The following is a 12202-nucleotide window of genomic DNA, read 5'->3' as shown; positions in this document are numbered from 1 at the left end:
TAGTGTCAGCTCATCATCTGGCCGTGCATCTAGTGAGTCACGAGTGTGTCATAACTCTCTGTAAGACCACTTAATAAAAGTGCAGCAACATGAAAATCTTTAATTTCTTCTCCAATACCCTTGAGATGCTCCACAATCTCTAGGATGCTTCTTATATAGCCCTGCATATTCTGTCTGTCACTTAGCTTAGACTGATACAGCTTTCTCATGAGATAAAGCTTTTTGCTGAGATTTGATCTTTCATGCACTTTTTGTAACTCATCTCCTTTGCAGTTGCTCACTTGCTATCATCTACACTGAGGGAGATCGTGCTTTGTGCTTTTTCATCCTTCTCTAACCAATCTGGTAATGGATGAGGCACTTGTTCCTGAGTATATTTCCACGTATCTTCTCTTATGAGCAGCATCTTCACCTTGAATTTAAAGGATAGGTAGTTCTGGTTAGTGAGGCTTGGCACTGAGAACATGAAAGGATTGCTGATAGTGGACATCTTCTCTATTGCTATGTGCTGCTTTTGCTTTGGGCTTCTGTTGCTATGCTACTCTGGGGTTCTGTGTCACTCTGGGCCTATAACCTGTTGGCAGCTGATTATTCAGGATGCTCTCCAAGCGTGAGACAACAGAGCTTCTTATTCAGGAAAAATATATTATAAGCTTAATAGATCAGGAATAAATCATTTGTATGTCTCTGTCTGTGCAGTCCCTATAGCAGGCTGCTTCTCTCTTACACAGACACAGGAAAAAAGGAAGTACAGTCACATGCTATCTCTGTGAGAGCCTCTGGGAGTTTTTTTTTGTTCTAACTTTTTAAACAGCATACAAATCTAGCAACTGAACACTCAGACAGGAATGTAGTTGTTGCAACAAACATATTCCAACGTGATCTTGCTGACAGATCTCCCTTAGGTGCAAACGACAAACATATACAGTATAGTGCAGCTGACAGCACTGCTCTGAAATGATGGACTTTCAGTATCACTGTCTGCGATCCCTACACTGATCAATTCTCCATGACTCAACAATAGAGAGGTAGTCTCCAAATCACAGAAAGCGGGCCATCTTGTCACACGTGATCTATTTGGCCTGGAATTTAGTTCACAGGATTGTACGGTACAATTGTAGCGGGTGTCTACTGCATGGATATTTATGATCCAGGCAGCCAGTTCCCTTCATAGTTATTTGCCCACACAGGATCTCTCTCCTATATCAATTCCAACGTAGAAATGAAAATGCCAGGCAGGCACTGACAGTATGGCCCTAGTTTGCAGCTAACAGCAAGATATGCTGGCTCCGATTCATCATTTGCATTATTTTAAATCACTTTCCTTTTTTGGCATCAAATTATTCAAAACGGCTCACGCAATTCATGAATTTTGCACATTCAAAATGTTTTTTTTTCCTGTTTTGTATTGTTTTTTTGAGTTTTGCAAAATATCACAAAAATTGTGCCAGAATAATGGCATAGTCAAAAATATATCGGAAAGGGCAGGACGGTAGAATAGAGTTGCGCCATATTTTCCAACTTTTAAGAAGTAACAATTGATGAATCAGGCAAAACCATCTGGAATTACTAAACACTGCCCAGAAAGCGGAAAAAGAAAACCGACGAGCACATATAAAATGTATGTACTTAAAAAAAGGTCCAAATAGAATAATGAGTTGGATGCAAACAAAAAAAGGGGCAACACACAAAACTAGACTAAAAACAAATGACAAAATGTTAGTATTATTTTTTCCTCTCCTTTACTTGGAAGATTATGTTTAACATTGATGTATCTAATGCACTTTTAAGTTTTACCTGTAGAAGTTGTAGTATTAAAAGTAGTTTTGGTAGTGGACTCTGTTGTAGAGTGGGGTGCTGCGGATGTTTTGGTAGACACAGATGAATGGATAGCTGAAATACAGAAATACATATAAAGGTACTGTATATATGAAAACCCTTACATTTAAACTTTAACATTTTCTTTCTTGCTGAATTTTTTTTGACTCTGACAAGTCCAAAATTCAAGCATTAGTAGTTTAACCCATTGATGACATGCGCCGTATATATACGGTGCAAGTTGGAAGCGAGTGTATGGAGTGGGCTCACACAAGTGAACCAACTCCATACCGGCAGAAGATGGCATTGAGTTTAACAACCAGTACCTGCAGATAACAATCACAGATGGAGCGATTGCTAAATACTGCTGTCAGTCTGTGACAGCGGTATGTAACTCACGCCAATGAGCACAAGAGTACTTACTTCCGCTCATTGACGTGATCGCTTGTCGCCGATGGGTTGTCATGACAGCTGGCGATCAGCTGATGACCCCTGTGACTGTCATTGCGAAACTCCTTTGAAACCCTGCCATTGGCCGAGCTTCAAAGGAGACTGATTTCTGCTATATGCTGAGGCATATAGGACAAGCAATCAGATGATCGCATCTTCAAGACTAATAAGTAAAAAGTTAAAAAAGTTTCAAAATATATGAAAAAAAATAAATAAAAGTTAAAATCACCTCCATTCCACTTAGTGAAAATAAAGATATAATTTTTTTTTTTTTAAAAATACACATATTTGTTATAACTGCAATTAAAAAAGTCTGATATATCAAAATATAAAAACAATTAACCCAACTGGTAAACACCGTAAACATAAAAAATTCAATAACACTAAAATTACGTTCTTTTGGTCATCACAATTTCACAAAAAATGTAGTGACAAAAGATCAAAAAAATCACATCTATCCCAAAATAGTACAAATAAAAATGTTGTCTCACCCCACAAGAAACAAGCTATCATACAGTTCCATGGGTAAAAAAAAAGTTAAGGGTAACGGAAAATAGTGACACAACTTCAAAAATGTTTTTTGCAAACTTCAGATTTTTTTTTCACCGCTAAAACAATAAAAAAATTGACGTTTGGAATCGCTGTAATCGTATTGATGAAGAGAATCACACTACATGGTCATTTTTATCACAAAATGAACAGCGTAAAAACAATTCTCTCCAAAAATGCCAGAATTGTGCTTATTTCACAATTTCACCGCACTTGGAATTTTTTCCTGTTTTGAGTATACTTTGTGGTAAAAATGAATTTTATTTTAAGCCAAGGTGGAAAAGCAAGATGACAAAATGACAGTAAGGCTGGAGTTACACCTAACGTATAAAAAAAAATCAGTCCAATTTTGACGGACGAGAATTGAATCAATGTTTCGTAAAGAGTGATCCGTATGTCATCCGATTGGAATGCGAGGATGTGATTTCCTCGCATCTAAGTATCCGTGTGACATCCATATGGCGTGATTTTCTTGCAGCGTTGCAAAATGGACATATAACGGTTTCTTGGCCTGAAATGAATTAAAATCAAAATTAGCTACCCTATTTATTGGCTCTACAACAGGTGACACCTTCCAATCTTTGCATTAGAGTCTGTGCTTATGTGGTGGTATTTCTGCTTTGTGTCAAACATGTCAGACTGGCTTACTTTCAACACTACTAAGTGGGTTCTTTTACACTGGGTTATGTCTCGACGTTTTGGGGAGCCTTATCCAGTGATTGTGGATCCGAGGAGACGGAGAAGAATGTGGGTTTATCCGCTTTTGAGGAGACGGCTGACTAAGGGGCATTTCCACCGTCTATATACTTCTCCACGTAGCCATCCTGAAAAGAGCTACCAGTATTGTCGGATCAGCATGCCCACATTTGTCATTCTGATGGAGACAGTGCACCCTGGGATCACCTTTAAGATGTGCAAATGTATTTCTGCAGAGGAACACCTTTTACTTACATTTTTGTATGATTTCACTCTCTATGTTGATGATGTATTCTCCTTGTTTTAAATTTAATGCTCTCATCCATTTAATTTTTTTTCATGTTTTTTCATTATTTTTACTCACACATTTGTCTTTTTTTATTTTTCTAGGCAGAGCTTCTTAGCTATTCGGCCTAAATTTTTTGGAAGGACGAAACTTGTGTATGGCGGCATGGGTTTTAATTGTTTTTAATGTTGTATCTTCCCTTATAGATTCCTTTCCACTGGCTTTTCCTATGCGGCACTGCATATTGAATTCTAAATTGGAAAATCCACCATCTCAGGCATTGTACGTTCTATGTGCTCGGAAATATGGTCCCAACTATATCAATCAGTCATGCCTGAGCCGGCTGCATATAGCCCGTGGGTTTTACGTTTGTGCCCATTTCCCAACTGTATTGGCGCACCGGATGACAAGCACATCCGTGTGCATAAGCCGCCAAACTCACGGTCCCAATATTTTAGTTATAGACAGTTTTTTTCTGTAGTGCTATTGGCCCTGGTCAACAGTGCCTACAGGTTTATAATTGTAGACATTGGTGCCTATGAAAGAACTGGAGACTCCAGAGTCTTCAATTCTTCCATAATGGGTTTTCCCGCTGCGCAATAATGATTTGGACATCCCGCCCCCACGTCAGCTACCAGGGTCCACTATGGAAGTGGTGCCTTATGTGATGGTTGCAGATGAAGCCTTTCAACTAACATGAAACCTCATGAGGCCCTATCCACGTAGAGCCCTAGACCACAGGTGCAGAATATTTAATTTACGCCCATCCCGAACGACGACTGGTGGAGTGTGCCTTTGGCATTCTTTGAACCAAATGGTGGGTCCTGCAGTCAGCCATTCAACTAAAGGGGGTTTTACACATAGCGATAACACTAACAATATCGCTAAAGCATCACCGATTTGGTGACGCAGCAGCGATATCGCTAGCGATATCGCTATGTGTGATACTTAACTCCGACCGGCTCCCCCGCTGTCCATCGCTGATCACGCGAGATCGGCTGGCTCCATTTCTCGTCGGGCGCTTCCTGCTGGCGCCGACGAGCGATGCGTGGACGCGTGCGGGAGGACGTCAGGATCGCCGCGTCTGAAAGGTAAGTATCGTTCACTAGATCGCTGCTATGTCGCTGTGAGATCTGCCTGTGTGGCAGCTCACTAGCGATCATTTAGCGATGCACCAGCGATCCTGACAGGGTCGTATCGTCGGGATCGCTGGTGCATCGCTAAATGTAAAGGGGCCTTTAGTGAAGGAAATGTGAATGAGATGATTAAAGCCTGTGTGATACTTCCCAACTTCACCAGAATCCATGACTGCTCCTCATATGATGGTGATGAAGTTGCGCTGCCAAATATTGTCAGGCCTATTACACATGTCCACATCGTGAGCCCTCTGGACTAAAGGTGCGGAATGTGTTTACAAATTTTTTTGTTTCACCAGAGAGATCTACTCCATGGCAAGACAATGCAGTTTCTATGTTGTGAATTTTGTTTTTTTGGTTGTTAAAAATAAAGTAACGTTAAAGTTTGCAGTGTGTGTATTTTGTTTGTGCAATAATGTATCAAATAGGTAAAGCAACACATCTCCCAGCATGTCATAACATCACCAAAGACTCATATTGAATTAACTTTTTTAATTCCAAAAATATATTTGTTTAGCTCAAAAATACCATATTTTAGACATATAGCATACTGGCCATATCAAAGTTGGCCTATATGATTTTTAACGACAAAGAGAAAAAAAAAACAAAATTACAAAACAAAACAAAAAAATAAGCAAAACCAACAAAAAACACTACAAATTATGGTTGGTTGGGGGTAGTGATGGTGGGAGTCCTGCTTGGGCGGTTTGCCTTGCTTGTTGGCCAACCTCACTGTCACCGGGTGTGATGCCAGATGCAGATGCAGGATGGTGAACCATGGCAGGCTCCTGTTGGGGGTTATAGTAGGGGTAAGATGTGTATGGCGGTGGGTACTACTGGCTAGAGACATGCTCAATTGGTTCATACCCCCAATATGGCCATTTTGACCATACCCATGTTGGGAACAGCCTCCAACAGTGGGTCTGATAAAGTGGCCATATTGGGCAGGTTTAGTATTCTCCAAAAATTGGACCTGTGGAGGCCGATATTGGGTTGAGGCGGGCTGTGGCTGAGGTGTAGGTATGGTGCCCCCAGGAGTATGGCTGCCACAGTGGCTTTGCCTTCCTCCAGGGAGGGTAATGCCAGGCCTGGAGGCAATGAAGGGTCTCTCTCGCAGTTAACCAGTACATGCAACACAGTTCCACTCCAGGCCAGCAGAGGGGACTCTGAACCAGAATTAAGGGGAGGAGTGCTCTCTGAGTGCCAAGAGGAAGGAGTGGTCAGTTAGTGTGAGGAGGGTGAAGTGTGCAGACGTGGGGAAGAAGCGCGGAGATCGAGCAGAGAGGAAAGGCTCATCTCCAGTGAGAGCGCATGAACTGGAGCCTGGTCTCCATGGTTGTATGGATACTAATAGTCTTGCAACAGACACCAGAGGAGTAGGAGGCTGTAAATGCACTACCCCATCTAAGACTCGGAGGCACAACAGCACGGAGTGAGCCAAGAGAGGAATAGCGGCTACAGCTGTCTGCCATACGAGGAGTGAGAATAGAAGAGAATTGAGAGGAACTTCAGTGTAACTCAGTACTAGGAGTATTTCACTCAAATAAGCGCTAGGAAGGAGACTGCACAGCCCATCTGCTGAGAGAGAATCCCTGAGTTGCTTTCAGGCTAGCCTGCTCCGGTATCATCTGTAATCAGGACCCTGGACTGCATTTGTCAAGTAAAGGTACAGAAACTGCACCCCGCTGTGTCTTGTCTGCTTCCTACCCTTCTGGCACCGCTACATCCCTGTGCCAATTATATCTAAACTGCCCTGGGACTACAGCTTCACCTGTGGGGAGCTTTTGCATCCTTGCTGCACCATACCATCAGTCCCAGCGGATCTGCATGCAGCGTCGGCTTAACATCTCCCTTGCCGAGCACCACAGGTGGCATCACAAACTATTCATTCAAACCATTACATTCCCCCATTACCTGGGCGCCCAGGGCCACGGACCGGGTCCCCGCTGCTGTGACACATCCCGCTGATACTGGCCCGGTACCGAGTACCCCACAGCCCTGGGAGGGTGACCCATAGGTGGCTCAGAACTGAACTGAGCCTGCACTTCTGGCAGTCCTGGCATTTGCAGTTGGTTATTACTAAAAAGCTGCCACCTTTCCAAAAAAGCAAATACCGGGGCTGGATTATTGGGGGTGTGCAGGCGTCAATCAAGATCTGGATTGCCCCTCTGGCACGCAGCCTGACCTCACGGGGAATTGGCTGGAGGTACCGTGCCAGACTGCGGGCATAAGCTTCCTCCCCATCATCGTTTGCAGTACTGGCCAAATAGTCCAACATCCCACTGTCCACGTGCCTCCTGGTGCCTGTAGCTGGTCCTTCTCTCCTGCGCCGGGCACGACGTGTGATGGCTGCAGCCTGGGGAGAGGTATCCAGAGACAAGATGGGGCTGCTACTGTTGCCCTGGTCCTCTGGATTAGCGTCCTGTGTTGCAGATGCCGCTGATGGTGGTGGTTGGGTGAAGCTTGAAGGTGCAGAAGATGGACCAGCCACTTCTTCACCTTCCCCCATTGGATCTATAGGGATCTCGGAGGCAAGAGTTTTTTTTTCTAAAAACCAGCACGGAGTCAAACCTTACAGAGAGGGAAAAAAACAAACATATTAAGATTTCAGCCTAACAGCATGTATAAAATGCTGTGTAATGCATGAACTTACGGTCTCAGATGCAGAACCGGAGCAAGGAAATCCAGCCTGTCAAAGTATATGTATTTACGCTTGCTGGGTCCTGCATCCCCACTCCTGGCCCACTGCTGTCTCCCGCCTTTATTGGTCCCTACAGCTGCGTCACCGTCTTGTGACATCAGTTACTGCAAAGTAACACAAAACAAGTTTTCATGTTCAATGTGTTTGTATTGCAAAATGTATTTTACATTATAATGTGGCCTGCAACTTGGCAAGTGTTAAGTTTAAAGTAGGCCACATATTATGCATAAAAATACCATATGATGATTTCATATTAATTTGGTAACACGTGTTCCTCTTAGTAAAATTACTTTTTAATGATTGTACTTACTAATTTGCTGCTGTGCCTCACGAAATCTTTCCTCATAGTCAGGGAACATCTGCCTGCATATTCTCCTCCATGCTGCCCGGTCTGCGTAGTGTGCATCCCGTTGATCCCATAGTTCTGGCCTCTCTTGCATTAGAACTATGAGCATCTCGACGATACTATGCGTGGCCATGATGCTCGACTCCATGGAGGCGTACTTCCTGGTTTTTGGTAGAAGTTGCCAAGGAAATTTGCTTGACAGCTTCCTCTGTCTTGGGGTCATACTTGACTCCGAGCTTTCCTTTGTCTCCCACATACGATCACTGGCTCGCTCTTGTTATCTGCACCTCAAAAACATTTCTAGAATTCAACCTTTTCTTACTTTTGACTCCGCAAAAACTCTGACTGTTTCTCTTATTCATTCTCATCTCGACTATTGTAACTCCCTTCTAATCAGTCTCCCTCTTACCAAACTCTCCCCCTTCCAATCTGTATTGAATGCTGCTGCCAGGATCATGTTCCTCGCCAATCGTTACACCGATGCCTCTACCTTGTGCCTGTCATTACACTGGCTACCCATCCACTCCAGAATCCAGTACAAACTTATTACCCTCACCCACAAAGCTCTTCATGGCTCATCACCACCCTACATCGCCTCCCTTATTTCAGTATACCATCCTACCCACGCTCTCCGTTCTGCTGATGACCTGAGGTTAGCATCCTCAATAATCAGAACCTCCCACTCCTGTCTCCAAGACTATACAGGTGCTGCGCCAATTCTTTGGAATGCACTTCCCAGGTCAATACGATTAGTCCCCAATCCCCACAATTTTGAGGGTGCCCTGAAAATGCATTTATTTAGACTGGCCTACCACCTCAACACATTAACCTAATCTATCCCTATGTGGCACAGCCAAAAGTTTTTACCATAACCAGGCTCCCCGCATTATGTTCCCACATGCTTTATGCATCCATTAGCCCTCTGCATCTGTACTGTTACACACTTAACATTATGGCTGGTCCATACAATCAGGGCAACTGTTACCACCCACCTTTCGTGTCTCCCCTTTTTTCCTCATAGATTGTAAGCTTGCGAGCAGGGCCCTCATTCCTCTTGGTATCTGTTATGATCTATGTGATTATTGTTATGCTGTAATGTCTATTGTCTGTACAAGTCCCCTCTGAAATTTAAAGTCCTGCCTAATATGTCGGCGCTATAGAAATAAAATGTATTATTATTATTTTTATTATTATTATTATTCCTGACAATGCCTGATTCAATTTCCTGTCACATATTTCTCGCAAGTCACACGCATGGTCCATGTGTAATCCGTATTTTTATAGCACCCATAGACTTGCATTGGCGAGTCTCGTCCGATATATGGTGCAAATCACAGCATGCTGCAATTTTACTCGCACGCATAATACGTATGAGAAAAAATTGGATGATGGAAGCTGCCCCATAGATTAACAGCGGTCCGAGTGCTATGCGATTTTTTTATCGCATAGCACTCGTCCGTATTCCTCTCAAGTGTGACGCCAGCCTAAAATGTGTAACATGTTATTGTGAATAAAAAAACAGACTATATGAAAAATGTACTGCAGATAATCTAGTGCTTCTTACAAAATTAGAATATCATCAAAAAGTTAATTTATATCAGTTCTTCAATATAAAAAGTGAAACTCATATATTATATAGTCATTACCTTTAGGTAAAAGGTAACTTCAAATCTCAGAGAGACGGGAGGGTCTGGGAGTATAAATTTATGACAACCTTTGACACACTCAGTGCAAGAATGAATGTGTCGCATGGATGTACCATATTTTTCGCTTTGTAAGACGCACTTTTTTTCCCCCAAATTTAAGGGGAAACTAGGGGTGCGTCTTACAATGCGGATATACCTTTTTTTGTGCTGCCGCTGCGGGTGTCAGGTACTGCCGCCACCGCGCTGTGTCCCTCGATGCTTGCGGCCATTTTCCCGGAAGCAATCCACCGTACAGGGCATTGCAAGCAGGGGTGGAATGGCAGAGCCCCCCATGCAGCATGGGACAGAGCGCGGCGGCAGCACCCGGGTGACACAGCGCGGCGGCAGCACCAGGTACAGAGCGCGGCGGCAGCATCGGGGGATAGAGTGGGCGACAGTACCGGGGAACAGAGCAGGCGACAGCACCGGGGGACAGAGCGCGGCGGCAGAACCAGGGGACAGAGCGATAAGCAATAAGACGCCTGGAGTATAAGAAGCACCACCATTTTATTAAAAAAAACGTTTTTTCCTATTTTTCTCCTCAAAATTTGGGGAGCGTCTTATTAAGCGAAAAATACGGTATGTTTTTTTACATCAATTAAGGAATTTTCTCTTCAGACCTTGTGGGGGCATCACAACACAGAAACAGACCGCAATCAGAGGACTATAAAACATCTAGACTCCTTATCTATGAACTGTTCCAATATTTATATTTATCCATCTCCCATAATGATAATTCTGCTTCACATCACTTGTCTTATCTATTGCATTATTTCTGTGCTGTGTTGTGCATAAATATTTGATTCTTCAGATGTTGTATTAGTCTTCGCCTGATGAAGAGGCCTGAGTAGTCTCGAAAGCTTGCAATTTGCTACCATCTTTTCAGTTAGCCTTTAAAAGGTATCAACCACTGAGGACTCTCAATTCTAAATATTTTTATATAGGTTCCCTTTAATAACTTTTGTCTGTTTAACGCACTTAAATATCTTACCTGTGGATGTTACAGTATCAATTGTAGTTTTTGTAGTCGTGGATTGTGGTGTAGATTTCGTTGTTTCTGTTGTAGATGATGATTTAGAAACTGAAAAATGGGAATATGTATTAGAATTCGAGCACATAGTTTAAAAAGAAAAAAAATATGCTGAGTTATTTTTTGCCATAAACAAGAAAATCAAAATATTTAACTGATAAAAAATAAATAATATGCGCACCTTATGGCTATGTGCACACGTTGCGGATTCTGCTGTGTTTCCTCTGCGGTTTTGGAACTGCGGAAACGCAGCAGTTACGCAGACATGGTACAGTACCATGCTATCCTATGGCATTTCAAAACCGCTGTGCTCACGCTGCAGTTTTTTCCGCGCGGTTTTGCTGCGGTTTACAAACCGCAGCATGTCAATTGTTTGGGCGGATTCCACAGCGGTTTCACACCTTTGACATAGTAGAGGTGTGAAACCGCAGGGCAAAACCGCAGGCTAATCCGCAGGAAAACCGCAGGTCATTTTACCTGCGGTTTTACCTGCGGATCCGCGCGGAAAAACCCGCAGGTGAATCTGCAGCGTGTGCACATAGCCTATCTCAGGTTTGCAAATAAGATAAAACTCCAGCTCTAACTACACATGAAACATCTTGATTCTATCAATTCAGTCGAGTCCGACTGGTGGATAATCTGTAGGCCAGTTATCAGCATGCATCAATGTTTTCCATTGCTTTTATCAATTAGAAAAGCATAAAGTACCGTATTTTTCGGACTATAAGACGCACCGACCATAAGACGTACCCCAATTTTCAGTAGGAAAATAGGGAAAAAAAAATGTGTCAAATGGGGGTCAGTCTTACAGTCCGAATTCAGCTTACCTGGGAAGGGATCCAGCACAGGTGGAGAAGTAGTCACAGGGGTCATTCAGTGGTCCAGGCTCGTGCGGTGGCGGCTCTGTGCTGGGGCAGGTTGGCAGGTTGGGGCTGCGCTGGGGTAGGGGCAGCTGTGCTGGGGCTGGGGCAGCTGTGCTGAGGCAGGGGCAGCTGTGTTGGGGCAGGGGCAGCTGTTCTGGGGCAGGGGCAGGAGTGCTGAGGCAGGGGCAGCTGTGCTGGGGCAGGGGCAGCAGTGCTGGGGCAGGGGCAGCTGTGCTGGGGCTGGGGCAGCAGTGCTGAGGCAGGGGCAGCTGTGCTGGGGCAGGTGGGCTCTGCGGTGGTGGCAGCTGTGCTGAGGCAGGGGCAGCTGCGCTGGGGCAGGGGCAGGGGCAGCTGGGCTGGGGCAGGGGCAGCTGCGCTGGGGCAGGGGCAGCTGAGCTGGGGCAGGGGCAGCTGTGCTGAGGCAGGGGCAGCTGTGCTGGGGCAGGTGGGCTCTGCGGTGCGGTGGTGGCAGCGCGTGGCGCTCCGCGGTGCGGTGGTGGCAGCGGGCTGTGCTCCGGTGCAGGGGCGGAGGCTCCGCCGGCATTTCTTCGCAGCCTGGAGGCCCCCGCAGTTCCCTTGCTGGTCACCGCCATGTTGCGGTGGCCTCCGGGAGCATGGACGCCGGAAAGATGGCCGCCGGTC

General features: G+C 44.6%; 1 protein-coding gene across 2 annotated transcripts in view; it reads right to left on the bottom strand.

Annotated features, from left to right (window-relative positions):
- CIST1 (colon, intestine and stomach enriched 1) overlaps nt 1–12202 on the bottom strand; it is a 261147-nt gene that overhangs the window by 128095 nt on the left and 120850 nt on the right. For both annotated transcript variants that reach the window (XM_073544857.1, XM_073544867.1), the window contains exons 2-3: nt 10659–10748; nt 1798–1893 (exon numbers count right to left, since the gene is read on the bottom strand). In XM_073544857.1, the coding sequence (XP_073400958.1) occupies nt 1798–1893; nt 10659–10748 (186 nt within the window). The remainder of the gene's footprint in view (nt 1–1797; nt 1894–10658; nt 10749–12202) is intronic.

Source organism: Dendrobates tinctorius, unplaced genomic scaffold (assembly GCF_039654945.1).
Source record: "Dendrobates tinctorius isolate UK_male_01 unplaced genomic scaffold, ASM3965494v1 ptg000011l, whole genome shotgun sequence".
Classification (NCBI taxonomy): Eukaryota; Metazoa; Chordata; class Amphibia; order Anura; family Dendrobatidae; genus Dendrobates; species Dendrobates tinctorius.
The sequence above is the reverse complement of the archived record's forward strand: the minus strand, read 5'-3'. Positions and strand labels throughout refer to the sequence as shown.